Genomic DNA, 19,813 nt, shown 5'->3' with positions numbered 1-19,813 from the left:
TAATGTCAGGTAGCATCATCCTCTGACTTTGTTCTCCTTCAGTATCATGTTGGGTATTCTGGACCTTTTGCCTTTCCATATAAATTTTACAAGCAGTTTGTTGGTATTCACAAAATAACCTGCTGGGATTTTGACTGGAATTATGTAGATACAGTTGGGAAGCTCACATTTTGACAATATTGAGTCTTCCACAAACAGGGAATGTCTCTCCATTTATTTAGTTCTTTGATTTCTTTTATCAGAATTGTGTGATTTTTCTTATACAGATGCTGTGCATATTTCCTTAGGCTTATATCTAAGTATTTTCATTTTGGGGGTGCTAATGTAAAGGGTATTATGTTTTTAATTTCAAATTCCACTTGCTTATTGCTGGTGTATAGGAAAGCAATTGACTTTTGCATATTAACCTTGTAATCTGCAACCATGATATAACCGCGTATTAGTTCCAGGATATTTTTGTTGTTTTTGATTCTTTCAGATTTTCTACATAGCCAGTCACGGCATTTGTGAACAAAGACAAGTTTTACATCTTCTTCCCAATCTGTATACCTTTTACCTGCTTTTCTTGTCTTATTGTATTAGCTACAACTTCCAGTATAATGTTGACAAGGAGTGGTAGAAGTCATTTATTTTTAATTTTTTTCATATTTGTCTATTTTTAACTCTTTTCTATTTTACATTTCCAAGTTACATTTCAATAATTCATTCCAGCATGTAATGTTTCATCAAAAGTAATCTCTTTCATTTCGTAAGAAGATATATGCTTATTGTATAGCGAAATGTTCTTCAGTACTAATAAAATGTTTTCTTAGTAAGTTGGGGCAATAAGACTTGAAATAACTGGATAAAATGAACAAAAGTTTTATTTTTAAAAGCCAAAAATTTATGAAAAAATAGTACACTTTGTGACATAAAGGTTGAGTTTAAAAATTTGACTACTTGGCTGAAATTAGCAATGAAATAATTCTTCGAAATGAGCTATTGTTACACTGTGTCTACTCTATATCCAAAATATCTAGAGAAATGCAAAAAATCATTCATTCCTTCCGATTTCTATAATTAGAGGAGTACAGACTAGTGGATTCTTTGAACACAAGCTTTAGAGTAAGACTGTCCCTAGTAAAGTCTTGTCTTAATTAGATCAGTTCCTCAAATGGTCTGATACAATTTGCCACCTACATGAGGATATTAATATTGTCTACCTAATGGGCTTCTAAAGGATTAACCAAGACATTTCATGGAAGCAGTGCTTAGTGCAGTGCAAGGTTCATGGCAAACACTCACGGATGTTGACTAATATTATTACTACTACTTTCCGACGTTATGGGCATTACAGTATTTCTGTGATTTTGAAAAACAGGTCCTATTGCTTTCACCCTGGCCACTTAAAGCTCATTCATAAGCAGCCAGTGTGAACCTTCCGTAAGTCAGGTCATGTTACTCTATCGCTCATAACTCCTCCAGTGGATCCCTTCTCACCAAGGTAAAATTTAGGGCCTACAAGACCCTACGCAACCTGCTCCCCACCCCGTTCCCCTTTTTGAATTCCCCTCTTCCTACTGTTTCACTCCTCCTGCCTAGCCACATTGGCCTCCTTGCATTCCAAGCATGGTCCTGCCTTAGGTCCATACACTCACTCTCCCCTCTGCCTGAGATCCCAGAATAGATGCTCTCAAATGTCCCTTCATCAGAGAGGCCACCTTACCACCTTATACAAAAGATTACCCTTTCCAACACTGTATTCCCCTTACTCTGCTAAATTTCTTAACCAGGAGACACATACTAGTTATTTGTTTCTTTGTTTATTATCTTCTCCCCAAGTAGAATGAGATCTATTTGGGCAGGCATTCTTTTCTGTTTCTATTTCCTGGTATATCCCAGCATCTAGAATTGTGCCTGGCAAAGAGTAGGTATTCCCTATTTGTTTAAGTAGTTAATTAACTGTATGACAAATATTAGAAACTTTTCCTATTTTTTTTCCCCTAGTCTAATAGTTTCATCTCATCTGATTGTTAGGAGGTGATGAATGGTGCCTCATTAACGAAAAAGGAACAAAACACGTGAACTTAGTTCATGCCTGGGTACCCTGTGTCGGTGTCACGATCCAATGTACACACCAGGATAGATGCAGAGGGCTGATGGCCACTCTGAGTTTAGTATAACCAGCGTTGCAGTATATACATAGCTTACAGCTGTTAAACATACACAGGTGTTCTGGACAATGTAATTAGCGGATGCCAAGAATTCTTAGTGATTTCTCAAGGAGCCCTCCCTCAGCCTCTGTTTTGATATTAACATGTTTTCGCTGTGCTCGTATATTTTTATCTCGGAGCATGCAAGGCCTCCTAGGCAACGGCCCCTCCTGCTCCCGATATCGTGTCTCCATCTGTGCCCCTGGGCGACCATGCCTGGCTTAGGTTGCCTCCCCCTGGAGGTCTTACCCATCATTGGCTAACTGGCCTTCTCACCTCCCGGTCACAGTTTGTTGGCAAGCCTTTTCCAGTGATTATTAACCCTTCCTGCATCAGGGGCGGCTACACCCTGGAGCCCAGGAGTAGCTTACTTGATGTTCTTTTTTAAATGTTTATAAAATACCAAATTTTATACATTCACAATATTCTCAACAATACAATTTCTTAATGGTTAGGACAGTGCTACTCAAAGCACGTCTCCTGGAACCACACTTTCAGTATGACCCAGGAGCTTGTTGGAAATGCAGATTCTTGGCCTCCACCCCAGGCCAACCCCCAGGTGACTTGATGAGCAGTAAAGCTTGAGAAGCCCTGTTCCAAGGAATGCTTAAATGACTCGTTCGGTTCTTTGACTTCCTCTTATAAATCATAATATAACAGGTATAAATAGAGCTGGTTATTAATGTAGATCATGCCATTGCCTCTCATATTGACAAGTTACCCTTTTTCATCTATACATGCCTGAATGACACATTCTCTGGTTTCAGAAGTTCAGATTTCTTTCAGCTACTTGTGCTGCTACAGCCCAGCTATTCATCCCCTGGTGCCCTCCCACGATCAGCTGACACTAAAATCCTTCCCTGTCTAATTCAACCACCCCAGAAACACAAACAAAACTGAGTTTATTTCTCTTAAGTGCCTTCCTTTAAGGCAGAGGTTTTCAAACATTTTGTAACCACAGATATTTTTTTCTTCCCCAAAGGAAACATGTTGTAGATGCTTAATATACAAAACTGGAAAATATGAGACTGCTCTGGCTGCTATGGGCTGCCTTGGTCTCTCCAGCTCTCTTTCCCCGACCTGCCTCCCTTCTCCTGCCTAGTTGAGAATACTAGGTAGGACTCACAGTTGTTAGGTTGGAAAACCTCTGCTGTGGGGCAGTTTCTCAGAGTGTAGTCAGCACCAGGACTTCTGGGCCTGTACTCCCAGCCAACAGAGCAGAATTCCTGATCCCAGCATAAGCATCCCCAGATAAGGCATCTGCACACTAGAGCTTGTGCATCACTGCTCTAGTAACTCCAAACTGTCATTTTCACTGAAGGAAAACCATCAGATAAGCACACTGCTTGCCCGCAGTCATTCCAAATAATCTCATTCAAGGTATTACACTCATTCACACAGTGAAATTACCAAGATAAGTTAAGAGTGAAGTCTCATTTTCTCTGCAAAATTTGAAATAAGGCATTAGTTCTAAAAGTTAAATACACAGAAATTCTGATGCACTGCTTACTACATTTACAATTTTAACTAATTTAGTAAACATTTATCACCACTTTTCTAGGAGATTTTGGGGGAAACTACAGTAAATTGGACAAATATCCTGTCCTCAAAGGCATAAGGTATTTGCAGAAGGAACTGGATCACAAAAGATAGAAAAGCAATAGAAAGTAATAAGAGGTTCTGGAAGGGAGATGATCCCTTCCAGTTTTGAAGATTAAGGGATGGCTGCTGGTAGTTCAGCATTTTCCGTTTCACACAGAGTTAAGACTTAAAGTTGACCTGGGATAACTCGTCTCTCTTTTCCTGATTCTTTCCAGATGCAACATAACTAAGACAGCCTCTTCAGCACAGCGGGAAGAGTACCAGGAGAGCTCTCTCCTGCTCTGGGGGTGGGCGGTGGGGGAGTGCTGGGAGAAGGAAGCACAGGAGGATGCTGCCTCTGCTGGCCACCTGGTGTGCCAGCAAGTGGTGCCAGGGCCAGTCCCCAGCCCTGCAAAAGACACGCAGTGAGTAAATGAGAAAAGTGTGATTAGTAGTCAGATTAAGTGAGATCTGTGTGGGAAGTAAAGGCTGGACCGTCCCGTCACAGAGCAGACAGTGATCTGAAGGCTCTTGCTACACTGGTGATGTCACTTACCACACTGTGCAAATTTACAAGAATTTATTTAATCTATTGTGTGGGTTGAAATAATTACATATTTCAATTGAAAATATAAAGAGATGGGGCCAGCCAGGTGGCACAGCGGTTAAGTGCACACATTCTGCTTTGGTGGCCCGGGGTTTGCCAGTTTGGATCCCCGTTGCGCACATGGCACTGCTTGGCAAGCCATGCTGTGGCAGGCGTCCCACATATAAAGTAGAGGAAGATGGGCATGGATGTTAGCTCAGGCCCAGTCTTCCTCAGCAAAAAGAGGAGGATTGGCAGCAGATGTTAGATCAGGGCTAATCTTCCTCAAAAAAAAAAAAAAAAATATATATATATATATACATATATATATTTAGACTTTTAGCTGAATTTTCTCAGAGCCTACTGGTATCTCAATTCCTATAGAGAGAATATTTTCTTAACTAAAAGTATTATGGTCTACAGAGAGTGCATTGAAGATGTCAATAATCCCAAATTTATTAATCATACAATAAAACTCTAAAGAAGACTGAGGCAATTTTATGATAAACTAAAATAATAAGATTATATTTTTTAAATCTTCAGATAAATATCAGTGACAAGATAGTAGAGTCAGATACATTAGGAAACTTATTGAAGTATGTAAATATGTACAAAGGGTAATTATTCTGCTAATATTAATGCTCAGAGAATGAATATAAAGGTTTAATTTTGCTCTAAAGAACATGAAAATGGTTTCTATTTTCAGAAAGAATTCTTTCTCTTTGAAAATCATATTAAATAATTAGCTTATAGGTCTACTAATACAAATCCAATTTGTTGGTCAAAGGTACATAAATATATAATTTAATTATATTTTAATGCAACCTTTAACTCTCAAATATATCCTCTTTGGACAAAAGGTATTGTAAGGCCACCCTTTCCATAAACAGTATATACAATTGTTTCAGACTTTACGTATTGACATTTTGCATAAACTGTATCTTGCTGAGCATTCCTTTGCAATTTACTATTTTTTTAACTTAACACTGTGATTTGTAGATTTATTAATGTTGATAGACCCAACTCATTTGTTTTAATTATAGAATTATCACAGACTTATCATAATCCTTTATAAGAATAAAACACTGCTTATTGATCCATTCTCCCATATAAAGACGTCTGTGTTGTTTCTTCTCTTTCACAAACTCAAACAGTCCTGTTATGATCATCTATATAGATGTCTCCTTGTGTATTTGGAATTGCAGAATAGGCATAATTAGTTCATTAATGATTGTGAAGTTGTGAATTGCTCTCTCTAGTGTTTGAATCAATTGTCATTCCCATCATCATGTAAACAAAAACTTATTGTCCTGTATCCTAATCTACATTTCATATTGTCAAAATTTAAAATTTTGGCCTATCCGCTAAGGGTGCAGTATACAATATATATTTTTTTTGAAGAAGAAGATTAGCCCTGAGCTAACATCTGCTGCCAATCCTCCTCTTTTTTTGCTGAGGAAGACTGGGCCTGAGCTAACATCCATGCCCATCTTCCTCTACTTTATATGTGGGACGCCTACCACAGCATGGCTTGACAAGCAATGCATAGATTTGCACCCGGAATCCCAACCGGTGAACCCCAGGCCGCCGAAGCCGAATGTACAAACTTAATCACTGCACCACTGGGCCTACCCTACCATATTGTTGTTTTAATATCCATTTCTCTGATCATTGATGAGACCTTGAGCGTATTTCTATGCTAATTGATCATTGTTTTTTCTTAAATGCTATTTTTATCTACTACTTTGGTTCCTCCTGTTTTTGCACCCATAAAACTAATACCTATTATTTTTTACATCAATATTCATTTAGAATGATCCATATTTACTTGTATATTTGCTGAACATCATCCCTTGCATCCCATTTCTTCATCTTGGGTTCAAACTCATTCTTTCCTGCTGTAAATACTTTAACAGTTCTTTCAGATTGACTGTAAATATTCTCAGCATTTATCTAAAAATATCTGTATCTTCCTCTCATTCTTGAAAAATATTTTTGTTGGGTAAAGAATTCTAAGTCATCAGGTATTTCCTGCAGTCATGTGATATTATTCCACTACAATCTTTCTCTATTATTCCTGTAGGGAGCCATTCAAATCGTTGTTCCATTCTAGGTAATCTCTTTTCTTCATTTGATTTTAATATATCTTCTTTGTCCTTGATGTTTTACTTCCTTTAGGAAGTGAATTTATTTTTATTTATCTTGATCAAGAACGACTGCACGCTTTTTTATTTATCTTTCTTGTGACTGTGTACTCTTGAGTCAGAGAATTTATGCACACTGGAAAACTTTCAGCCATTCTCTTTGAAAATTATCTCCCTTCTCTGTTCTCTATTCTCCTATAATGGAATTCCTGTTAGATATATGATCACCCATCTCATTCCAAACTCCTAGTTTCTTAAAACTATTTTTTACCTTTTAACTTGTGTCACATTATGGGCAATTCCCTCATATTTACCTTCCAGTTCACTAATTCCCCCTTTGGCTTTTCCCAGTTAGCAGTTTTAACTCATCCATTGAGGATTATATTTTTATCCCAGGAGCTAAAATTATCTTCCATTCAATAGCAATCTTTTTCTATTATGTCTGTTTTGTGTTTTAGGTTTCAAGTTTTTCTTTTCTGCTTTAATTAACATAAAACATTTTTCTTTGTATTATCTTTCAACTTATTTTATTTTCTCAAGTTTCGGGGGGAACCAATCTTCCATTTTTTGGTGTGTGCTCACATCCACTGAGGGAGGACATTCCTTTGTTTGATTTTATAATGTTTGATCATGAGTACTCCCTTTAGTAGGGACTGTTTTTCTCTGGAGGCATCAATGCCATGTCACCTGAGTGTTCTCTGGAAGGACTTTATGTATGTTCTACTTGAAACATCAGATGTGCCATAACAGTGGGATTGATATTTATATTAACTTCTCATTCTGGACCGTATAGGTACTGCAGATGTTTAGATTTATCTAATTTCTCCTCATTTCTTACTTTTTTTTCCCACTTCTCACATTTTCTTTTAGTCTCCTAGGTGCCCATTGTATGTGAAGGATGGCCTTCCTTCCCTCCACAATACATCAGGACCACCAGAACATCAGCTCATGCATTTAAATTTGGGTTTTATCCAATCCTCTATTTAAAGACAGCTGGGGCCAGCCTCGTGACACAGCAGTTAAGTCTGGCGTGCTCTGGTCTGTCATTAACCTGGCAGCCCAGGTTCATGGGTTTGGATCATGGGCATGGACCTACACCACTCATCAAGCCATAACATGGAGGCTGTGTTGTTTCTACTTTTTCACTCGTCCCTAGAAAATTTCCTTCTTTTATTTGCAGTCTCACCCGTGATTTTCAAAAATTTATTAAATATTATTTTAGGCCTCCATCTTTCTGGTTCCAGAACTCTCTGACACTATGAAAGCCATGCTAGCTCAGGACTGTCTATGTCTTTACTTACTGTATGTGGGAGAAAAATAAACTTCTACCTTGTAAAGTCGCTGATATTATTTTGTGTTTTCTGTCACACAGTCAAAAATAATCCTGTTACACATTTGACTGTTTAGATTGGAGAATAAAATACTAAGGGAAACATTAATATTGTCAAAATAACAAAGGGATCACCATCCTTGCTAAAGAAAAGGATTTTTGAAATGGGTTGTAACATAGAGAGAAGGAAGGACATTTCACAGAAAGGACGTTATCGACATTGTAACCTGTTTTCTTAGCAGCTGCAGATGACTAACATTACCTCTGATGTTCTCTTTCTGCTTTTTAAAATCTCTTTACATCATCAGGAACATAATCAACCAAAATGTGTTTTAAGAAAATAAGAAGCAGAAGAAAAGAAAGGCAAATGTTGAGAGGGACGGGTATGCATCATAATCATACATTTTGACTTAGCACAAGATAGCACAAGTCCCCAGCACCCCTAGCTCTTGAAAAAAAATACTGTCATCATGGCCCTGACACATTCTCCATCCCTTATGTTCACTCTAATATGACTACTCTGCTCCATTGTACTTATTAAATGTATTCACCTCAATTTTTACATTTGAGTACTCACCTTCCAGTGCTGTCTCCTTCTAGAACTCATCATGAACTAAATAGATACATAGGGAGGCCCTTCTCCATAGACACTTTACTACACAAAAAGCTTTACTGGCCACAGACAGTGTTTTTACAATTACCTGGCCTTCCAGGTGGCGGGACATCATTCTCGCAGTCACTGTTCAGAATAACAGCCAGGCCCACCGAGTGGGTGGGGAGGATGGAGCTGCTGAGGTCCACACGCGTTAAGCTCTCAGGTTCCCTCTCAGAGCCCCCCATGGCAGCACTTTGTGGCTTGTCCCCTCCAGGTGTGTTCGTTTCTTGGTCTTTTCTCTGGGGTCTCAGCACAACGTGAACGATGCTCTGCTGGTCCAGGTCACAGCTCTATGTGGCAGAGAGGTGAAAACACACAAGAAAGGGGCGAGCATGAAAATATCAGATAAAGATAAACTTGTCCTCAGTCCTAGAGCATGCAATTATCCTAAAATCTGTTTAGGTATGAGATCCATGTGGCGTCATGGAGCGTAAAGGAGGGTGACAGGTATGACTGATCCAGTTAGGCAGACTTATCCTGCCAGCAGGGCCACAGCACTCATACATATGTGTGTTACACAGCTACACTGAACTAGGGCCAGAAACCGAAACGTGGGGCTAGACGGAACACGACAACAAAAAATTAAAGTAATAGTCAAAGGGACATGAAATCTACTAGGAAAAAACTGCATACGTAAGCATGGTGAAAAATACTACTCTTTTAAAATTAATTTATTTCAGAAATATGTGCTCTTAATTACCAAATTTAAATATTGGCATTCCTTTCTGTTTTAAAAAGTACTGAGAGTTGTTATTATCCATTACTAGTCATTTTTCTCTAGAATTTACAATAAATGTGTTCACGGTGGAGTCCACATACACCACCTGTGTCGCTAGCAAACACATCATCACACCAATGGGGAAGCAACTGACAGCACATGGATGTGACTCCACCCCAAGGGTCATCACTGTTTCATCCAATTTCACAGTTAAAATCAACGAACATCTACAACAATGTTCTGTATCTATATACTCACGTGTACGAACAGGACACTTGAAAATTTAGTAAAGTTAGAAGTCAGATCATTTGCTAGCACAAAAACCAGATTACTTTAAATCAAATCCCAATTTCAGAATATCTGCTGGATAGAAACAATCATTCATCTGTCTGCGACCTTCTTCCCACAGAGTAAGAGTTTACTCTCTCAAGAAAGCCCTGAATCTCAACATCTTCAAATTACCTCTTGCCTCTCTCTCTCATCTTAGCAATGTTCAGAGGACATCCATGCAAACACAAGGATACTAATAACAATAATAAATTCTGCCCCCTCATCCGCTGCCCCACCCAGCGCTCCATAGTCATCACTATCAAGCTTTTAAGAGTGGTGGCCCTCATCCATAGGCAATTCCTGCCTGAACACCACTGCTTGGTGTCTGCCTCCTCAACTCAGGAAGGTCACCAGGATGCCCTCTGGCCCTAAATCCCATTTCTACCTCTTCTCCATCCCATGCCCTGGACCTCTGTCACTCTAACACACTTGCCCGCCCTGCTGCCTGTCCTCATAGCTCTGTTTCTCTCCCCAGGACAGCTCCCGCTCAGCAGTGGTCACTAGTTCATCATTCTCTGTTCCCACAGTCCACTCCTACCTGACCTCCCTATTTCTGTCAAAGCACCATCAACTTCTGCATTATCCAGGTGTCAGGCCCTCCTCTCCCACCTAAAACTCTGATTATCCTCCCATATTTTCTAAAGGCGTCAATGGAATCATCACCTTGGACTCTGCCTTCCTCTGTTACATCCAGCAAGATGTAACACATTCTGACTCAGAAATAGCCTTCAGCATTTTTATATCCCAGTTATTACCTTTCCATCTGAGGCCTCCATCATTACAATAGCTGTGTAATTACTCCCTCACCTCTTCTCTCTCCCTACAATCCATTATGTACAAGAGTTTGTGGCATGTGCTGCATCATCTTTCTAAAGTGTCTCACAATTACCTGTGAAATCGAATCTAACATCTTACTACCTTCTTCAACTGTGGATAGACTTTTCTCCTTTTAGACCAAGTGGTTTATGATTTTTATCTTCTTCACCTCCCCTTCATTGTATATGTGGTAGATTAGCTTATTCTTCAAAAATATTCACTCTTATCTTCCCTCCTCCTGCCATTGATTTTGGGCTTAGCCACGTGATCGGCTTTGACCAACGGGACATTAGCAGCTATGACTGAACCAGAGCCTTAAAATGTATTTGCACCACTGCCATAGCCATCCAAAGCGCACCCCTGGGTAGTGCCTGCCTCTTCAGCCTGGGCGCCAGAATTGCACATGCGGCACAGCCCTGAGCCTGACCCACAGGGAGGACCAAGCGCAGCCACACCCACAGCTTGAACAGAGCCTTCCCACTGAATGCAGGCTGGGGACCCTTCAGACCCCCAGCTGACCTGAAGACACGCAGAACAGAGACACTTATTAATGTATGGCACCGAGATTTTGTGGTTGTCACTAAGCATAGCTGACAATACTCTATTTTCCATTCTGAGTGGACTAATTGACGTCTTATCATTATTTATCATCACATCAGTGCTCAGCCAGCACTCTAGGAATTGTACATAGCCTTTAGCCTAAGTAATTTCACACAAACTGACATCAAGATCTGAGTACACTCAAGGGTGGGCACGTGAGGACAGGGGCTTTGCAACAACAAGAAACAGTTGAGAATGAGCATCTTCATATATCCTGAGGTTTTTATCCACATGTGTCCTTTTCAAGGAGCCTCAAGAATTTGGTCAGATGCAATTCCCCTCTCCACATTCAGGGCTTGTGTGCTTCATGTTATCATCCCAGATGAAAGCAATGCCTTCCGCTCTCATCTGAATGCCAACCGTCTCTGCCTGTCATGCTCTTTTTATTGCAGTGGTCAGAGCTTGGACAGGATGTGTGTGGGGAGTGAGTGTGTGTGTGTGGGTCTGATCTTGTGACTTAATTTAGGAATTCTTGAGAGCAACGACTGGTTCATATTTATCTTTTTATTTACCAGAACGCCTGAGACAGTGCTTTGAAGCTAGTAGATATGAAAAATATGTCTGTCAATTGAAAAGGTGAATGACTGAAGGGCAACAAGAATGAAAGAACGAACAAATATAAATAGTCATAAGTTCAATGCCCAAAGTGCTCCATGGGGAATCAGGAGAATGTGGAAGAAAGAACATGGAATTTAAAGTCATTTAGACTCAAGCCTGATGTAATTTATTAGCTGTACGATTTTGGCAAATTACTTTTCTTCCCTAAGCTTCAATTTCTACATCTGTCATTGGCAATAATATTACCAACTTTGAAGACTGCTCTGAAGATTTAAGGGGATATAAAGAGTGCACACCTCGATCCACAGTAATAACTCAGTACGTACTTTTAGTATCGTTAGCATCATTTACGAGTTTTGAAAACTAAAGAGGATGGGTCCCTTGTCTGTGCATCAACAATGCCTCAGAATCCTATTTGGCTGCTCCACTCACACAATCCTATTTGGAAAATGTACAAAGAAGGTGGAATAAACAGAACCTACAGATATGACAATTATTCTGGTAGCACTCCAGCTTTCTGTAAACTAAACATTTATACCAAAAAACATCCCTAGATGCTCAGATGCCATGAAACACATGAAGAACCGGAGCTAATTCTCTGGGGCTGCTAAAATTTCACAAATATGGAAGAAATTCAAAAACTGAGATTTTCCTTTCAAATTCAAATTTTCCTAATGCTCAGGGTACAGCTGCAAACGGGATTAGGAAGACCCCAAACAGATTTCAGTTACAGTGCTGTTTACAGAACTCATTTCCCTCAGTCTCCTTCCATGGCTCTGTGACCATTCATTGCTTAATTCTTTGACTCCCTGGTAGAAACACTGATCCGGGAAGCAGCTCCTTTGCCAGATCACACAACTGCACCATCATGCTAGTTCAGCTCAAAGCCACGTTAATAACACATCCTACGGACAACAAATTGGATAACACTCAGTGCTTTAGCCACTGCAATGCCCAAAATAATATTCAGTTTTCATGGTATACAAATAATTCCTCAGCTTTGTGAGGTAGAGATTTTCAGCGGGAAGACAGTAGAGTTCTCCAATAAGGTTTTAAGCTTTCTCAGGGCAAAAACAATCTCTTATTTATCTTAATTTCTTCAATAACTAGAATATTGCCTGGCAAAGAGGAAACACAATACATTTGTATGTTTTTTGTGTTTTAATAACAACGTATTAATTCAACAAGTAAGGCAGTGACATAAGTTGTTTAGTGTGGACAAAATAAGTAGGTATTCATCCAACTGGGCTTGGTCTCATGCTGCCAAGAAGAACTATTGCCCCATTGGGGACTGAGACATCAGTATCTTGGACTTTCTTTATACAGAATTTTAAATTTGGAGATACCCCAGTATTAATAAAATATCTACAGGAGTGGTTTGCCATCCAAGACCAACTCTCGCCCAACTGGCCATTATTCAATAATACACAAGACATTGATGTATTTTTCTTTTTCTAAAAAGGAATCCCTTTGATACAGGTATTAGGATTCAAATATTTGAGAGCCTGGTAATACAATTAGAACACTGGAAATAAGCAAAATTTGAAAAACCTGATAATGCTTTTCAAAATATTCTTAACCATTTAAACCTTGTAAAATTAAGTAATGTTACTCTAACAAGAAAAATTACTAGGGGTTGAAAAGCTATTGGAATGTTTTCCAAACATGCAGAGAAGGGTTAGATGGATAGTTTCTAAAATGATTAATAATGAGATTGAAAAATAGTTAATAAGGTCACATTATTCAAAAAGTGCTTTCATGTGCTATAACAACAACAATTACATTAATAATAAAAGTAAAATAAATACATAATATTTTGAGCTCTAACTAGCCTGTGGACTGTGTTACAAGGTCTTTAGATGTAATAAGTTGTTTAATATTTTCATAATCCTCTTAGGGAGCTACTTGTGAGTTATGTGTAAAGCCAGGAGAACTGAGCCTGGCACAAATAAAGCTCTTTAAACATTACTTGTTGTCACTGTTTTTCATTTCATTTCCATTTTACAGAAATGAAGGTGAGCCACAGAGAAGTTTATAACAGGTTCAATGTCACCCAGCTCCTAAGTGCAAAGCCAGGATAGGAATCCAGGCTGAGGACTCCCCGATATCCTTCCTTGAGCTCCCGATCTCCACAGTGTGGCTGCTGAAAGGAAGTGGGGTGGTGGATGGGACAGACAGAGGGCAAGTCTACAGGGGTCATAGTGAAGAACAGGGTTTGGAAGCTGCCATGCGTCTGCCCCAGGCACAAAGGAATGATTAGGAGAAAAGCCAGATGTCCAGAATGTTAAAAACTGGGGGAGATAGCCATTGGGACAATTGAGGTCACAAAAGAAAGTTTGGGTGGATCTGATACAGAAAGAAAAAGGATAACAAAAATAAGAACCAGAGCCAGCCCTGGTGGCCTAGTGGTTAAAGTTCAGCGCTCACCGCTGCGGGGACCCAGGTTTGTTTCCCGGTCGTGGAACCACACTGCCTGTCTGTCAGTTGCCATGCTGCAGCGGTGGCCCACATACAAGACTTACGACTAGGATATACAAGTGTGCACTGGGGGCTTTAGGGAGAAAAAAAAAAAAAAGAGGAAGATTGGCAACAGATGTTAGTTCACGGTGAAATTTTCTCTGCAAATAAAAAGAAAATAAGAACCAGTGCCAGTTATCGAGGTGTCGGTCAAAGCATGCCAAGAAATGAGAAGAGGGTGGAAGTGGTCTGGCAACAAGACCTCGCAGCCTCCGAAAGCCAGTGCCAGCCCCAGCTGCTTTTCATTCGGCTTCCCTCTAGATCCCAACATCCTGAGAAGACAGCACTTGTCACATGCTACTGCACTTACTTTTGATGCGTTTCTCTGTTACCAGACAATACCATCTTCAAGAAAAGATACTGAATCCTTCTAATTCGTATCACAGTATCTACTGTAGGGATGTGTTCATAATAGATCTCCACCTGGGTTTGTTGAATGACTCAATGATCCTGTGAAGTACATATCTACTTCTGCAGACATTTCAGAGGCAAGAAAATATTTCAGGGGTCAGCCCGGTGGCACAGCAGTTAAGTTTGCACTTTCCGCTTCTTGGCGGCCCAGGGTTCTCTGGTTCGGATCCCGGGTGTGGACATGGCACCACTTGGCAAGCCATGCTGTGGTAGGCGTCCCACGTATAAAGTAGAGGAAGATGGGCATGGATGTTAGCTCAGGGCCAGTCTTCCTCAGCAAAAAGAGGAGGATTGTGAGTAGTTAGCTCAGGGCTAAAATTCCTCAAAAACCAAAAAAGAAAATATTTCAGAGGGCTTTAAGTAACTCGCCGCAATAAGACACAGAACTAGGAAATGAAAGAGCCAGCTCTACAGCCCACATTTTCCAGCTGTAAACCCAATGCTCCTTCAAATACCCCACACTGCCTCTCGCCTTGTTTGAGTTCATGTTAGAAGTAAATATATCGGACAGAACCTTCCAGCCAATTTAGTTTTACAAGGATACTGATCAATCTATATTCATCAGCATACTTACTGTACCAATTTGTGCTATCTTTAAATTAGGCTAGCTTATCTTCAATATTATTCATTCATTTTTAGTTCTAAGTCTGTTAAACTCTATTTCATCATACAAAATGCTTAAACTATTTCAGTTGAAAGGCTGTCATACTTTCTATTGTGTACTAACTTGCATTTTAAGGTCTGAAAATCTGTGATTTTCATTTGAATTTTTAATAGCACAGAATTTTTTTCCCAGAAAATAAATAATATGATCAGCCAGGAATGATTAGATAAAAGATTTCCTAATTTAAAGTCAATGATATTATCAGATTTTAATTTTGAAAATTATTTGGACATTAAGGAGCTCCTTCTTAGATAATTTTGAAGAAACACTTTTAAAACGACTTAAATTTTCTTTTTTCCTTTTTTTGCTGTTAATTCAGAACGCTTATTACTTGCTTCTCCCAAAAATAACTTCTAACAAACAGATGTTTTTGTAAGCCCATCACAGTTTTTAATAATTTATTTTCTATTTCAAAGAAAGACAAAATGGCAATTATTTGGGAAGTTGTTTAAAGATATTTTTAAATCTAATAGTTAAACGTTTTGTGTGGTTACAATGCAATAACGTGGTTAAAGACAAAAGGAGCTTAGAGATGTTCAGAGGGCGTCAGAATAACCAAAACGGAATTGTTCCAACCAATTTTTTTCTCATAACTCCAGTTCCCCTCCAAGTTTTCAACAAACACTAAATACCAATTTATATTAACTGGATGAGAAGAAAAACTGTTCCTTTAACTTGACATTTCATTGCAAAAAAGAGGTTTTTTAAAAGACAGATACTTCATCTTTTCTTCTGCTTTGAATTTACTGCACATTTCTTATGGCTGGTTTTCATTTTAATCAAAGATATGCTACACAGAGATGCTGAAAGACCCCTCTGTGGTTGCCAAAGGCTGAGTAACACAATTACTGGGAAAGGTGAATTAGCCCCACGCTAATTAGCCGGTGTGGGTCTGAGCCCTGTCACCCTCAGTGTCCCTCCCATTGCAGGCCTGGGATCATTTCTCTGCTCATTAGGACCTATACGAGAGGGAGCTCAACAGGGGAGGGGAAGGAGACGAAATAAGACTCAATCGACTTTGTCACATGTTAGTCAGGCAGTAAATGATTTATTGTGAGATGAGGTTAGTGCTGTTTGTGCGACTGAGGTCTGGGATCCCATTTATCCCTGCTAGCCCTTTCCCAAATACAAAGAGTAACAGATGATCAATCCTAGGCCCATTAAAACCAAGTGAAAATCATGTTTCATGTTGTAAACTTCACAAGAAATGTCCCCTAGTGTCATTTCTTTAAATATTATTTTATCACTAGTTATGATAAATACTACAAACAAATATATATATGGACTTTTTCCAATATAATTAAATTAATTTCTTATGAGTCATTGTTTGTGCTTATTTTAGTATTCCAGTAGGGGGTGGGGAACAAACACTCTCCGTCTTGTGCATATATGGCAAGAAGAGATGAAGCTTCAATAATAGGAATCTAGTTTAGATTATGTCTTTCTCCTAAAGATATTTTACCCCGAGACGATTCAACCCCAAGGGAAAAAATATGAAGCAGGCAAACTGTCATCCATACACCACCTCTCTCTCACTGTGCTCTCCATTTCCCCAAAACTCAACAAGAACATTTATAATTGCCAGAGATTTTGCTAATAATGTGCAGAAAAGATATTTTTCAGTAATGGGGCTATTCCTGAAACAGCAAAACAAAAACCCACTAAGAATAAAAATGTTTATATCCTTTTGGGGGGCCTAGTCCTTGCTAGGCCCTAATGGTCTGCCATCATGTTATTCTCCCTGTTTGTTTCTGGTTTTCTTCTTTTCATCCCTCCTATAATTCCACATTCTAAAAGAATTCGATGGTCTTTGGATGGTCTCCCCTCTCTCTGCCCCTGCCTTCCTTCTGTCCCTTGCCCCCTCCCATACCTCCCTTCCTTCTTTACCCCCGTCTCTTATGCTGTATTTCTAATCCATAGTTTCTCGAGTTCTTGGGTGGCCACGAGGGCACTTCTCAGTCAGAGCTAAAAAGAACTAGGTGTGCCCCTTGCTTGGGTTACAGCCCAAGCTGGTTACTATAGACCCAAGAACTAAGTAACTAAGCACGGGGAAATAAATTGATTTGTTCAAGGTTGCAATAAATCGGTAGCCAACCTGGAATGAAAATAGCTATATTTTATTTCATGTCTTTAAAACAAACTGTTGGCACACAGGAAATGCTTATCTCAAATCAGCAGAAAGCTGGAATGAACCACTGACCACTTTACAATACATCCATCCTCCTCAAAAAACATCATGAAAAACAAACGACAAAGTCTTTCACAAGGGAAGAAAACGCAATGGGTGTTTTCTTATCCAGTCAAACACCTAACACACAGCTATAAGGAAAGAGAGTTACGTAGACTCTAGAGGGGAGAAAAATAATCAGGGGCAACTTATTCTTAAATATTAAAAGTTTCTCCCTAAATCAAGGAGATGCCTTACTGCCAAACAGGACAACGTAGCCAAGTACCAAATGATGGTACTTGGCCATCCAGGGGCCATTCGGTGAATCTGAGGTCATGCCCCTCGGACCCTGGGTGGAGTGTGAGTGACTCCAGTGCGCTAGAGCAGCAGGAGGAGGGTAAGATGCAGTCAAGCTCTTCAGCAGCAAGGAAGAAACAAGAGCTGACAGCCATTCGTATTTATTTTTTTAACAACTGACACAGAGATAAACAGTTTCACACCTTGACTGTAAATTCCTTAAGTTTCCAGCCTCAGGTTTAAATTTCAGATATAAATACAACACATTGTTACTTATGTCAGCTCCTCTTTCATGATCTGGATATTTTATGTCATGTGCAACAATTCTTCTACTCTGATAAATAAAACATGAAGCTGCTATCCTCTTTCCCACCTGCACTCTACTCAGATGCCTGCCTGAGTTGCCCTCCAGACAGTGGCTGGTAGGAAGGCACTGGAAGTCTGCAAATCAAGATAAATTCCTAGACTCTGACATTTGACTGCAAGAAAGGATAAATGGTATTCATTTCTTCCATTTCAGCTCTTGGTCCTAACTAATTCTTTCCTGCAATCATTTATCCAGGAGAAACAATGCCTTAAGGCCACAGGCCATCCGAAGTATAGCCCTGAGGGTCAAAGCTCTTATAGGCTGACACAGCGCTGGTCAAAGGGTCACAGGGTCAGCTGCAGATATGAGAGAGACGTACTGTCCTGGGGCAATGACCAGGGACTCCCAGCTTTGGACCTTAACTCTGAAATAACTGATAAATATTGTCTTTGGAAAAACATTTTTCTAAATTTATCGAAGAGAACTTATTTTCATAATATGAATGTTTTGCGGTATTATAAGGACAGAAGAACGATCCAATCTTCCCCTTGGATAAATCAATTGAAGAAACTTACAAAAATCCATTGGGGGTACTAAAACTTTGGGGGCTATGAGAAAGTGCCTCAAAGTTTGTGGCCAGTATTTTGTGCCCCTCTCTTAATAGAAGCTAATGAAAACCTATATGTGACGGGTCAGGTCACAGACTTACAGTTCATATGTTTTACTTGGATCTATAGTAACTCAAGCTTCTTCCTCTGCTCTGGTGAAGAGAATGGAAAGGCAAGATGGGAGTTCATTTATAAATGAGTTTCTGAGGGAATAAGGATTCAGATCTCAACCATCAAGTCAAAGACACAACTTCAGGAAGACTGAGCCTGGCAGAGTGCCTTGATTTAGAAGAAAGCTCTAACCACTCTTTCACTTTAATTTTCTTCCAACTAAAGGAAGTATAATGGGTTGAATAGTGTCTCCCCAAAATCCATGTCCATCCAGAACCTCAGAATGTGATCTTATTTGCAATTAGGGTCTTCTTATATGTAACTAGTTAAGATCTTGAGATGAAATTATCCTGGATTCAGGACTACCCTAAATCCAATAATTGGTGTCTTTCTAAGAGGAAAGGACACAAATACACAAAAGAAACCGCCATGTGAAAATCGAGGCAGAGATTGAAGTTATGTTAACACAAACCAAGGAATTCCAGAAGCCACTAGAAGCTGGAAGAGGCAGGGAAGGGTTCTTTTTTAGAGTCTTTAGAGAAAGAGACCCTCCTGACACCTCGGTTTCAGACTTCTGGCCTCCAGAACTTTGAGCGAGAATATGCGTTATTTTAAGCCACCATGATTGTGGTCCTTTCTTATGACAGCTCTAGGAAACTGATAGATCAGGGAAAAGCATTCCGGGTAGAGGAAACAGGATGTGCAAAATTAGGGTTGAGAGACCTACGGAGTTGGGAAGAAAAGCTGGAATTCATTATGGCTGAAAGTAGGATGCTTTTAGGCAGAATCAAATACTGATGGGGGATCCCCAGTCCTAATCTGGCAGTCCCTAAAGATAATAACCCTCACATATTCTTTCAACATTTACTTAGAGGAGACTTGAAGCTCTGTGAGGAGTAGAGGTAAAGAGAACTGCTGGAAGCAGCCCCCTTCAGAAACCTTCTCATTTCTGGTTTATGTTGGTTAGGTGACATGCATCCTGGTTTATCCAGAATCACTGGGTTTCCACCTGTTGTCCCAGTGTGATTGTTAATAGCTCCACTTTAACTATCCCAGTCTGAAAGAGAAATCATATGGTCACCCTACACATGGCTGTCCACAGCATAAAGAAGGTGCTCAATAAGTAAATTTGAAGGACTTAATAAAAGGATTATAGTAGCAATAACGTCTACCATTTTTGAAATTGTCTACATGCCATACACTGTTCTCAGTATTTTCTCA

The 19,813-nt window shown here is 39.6% G+C and overlaps 1 protein-coding gene across 8 annotated transcripts in view; it reads right to left on the bottom strand.

Moving 5' to 3' along the window:
* The window catches only part of PRKN (parkin RBR E3 ubiquitin protein ligase), a 1,205,440-nt gene that overhangs the window by 806,159 nt on the left and 379,468 nt on the right, over positions 1–19,813 (bottom strand). For all 8 annotated transcript variants that reach the window (XM_005608125.4, XM_005608126.4, XM_070256476.1 and 5 more), the window contains one exon: positions 8,535–8,778. In XM_005608125.4, the coding sequence (XP_005608182.2) occupies positions 8,535–8,778 (244 nt within the window). The remainder of the gene's footprint in view (positions 1–8,534; positions 8,779–19,813) is intronic.

The sequence above is a fragment of the Equus caballus genome, chromosome 31, assembly GCF_041296265.1.
Source record: "Equus caballus isolate H_3958 breed thoroughbred chromosome 31, TB-T2T, whole genome shotgun sequence".
Lineage (NCBI taxonomy): Eukaryota > Metazoa > Chordata > Mammalia > Perissodactyla > Equidae > Equus > Equus caballus.
The sequence above is the reverse complement of the archived record's forward strand: the minus strand, read 5'-3'. Positions and strand labels throughout refer to the sequence as shown.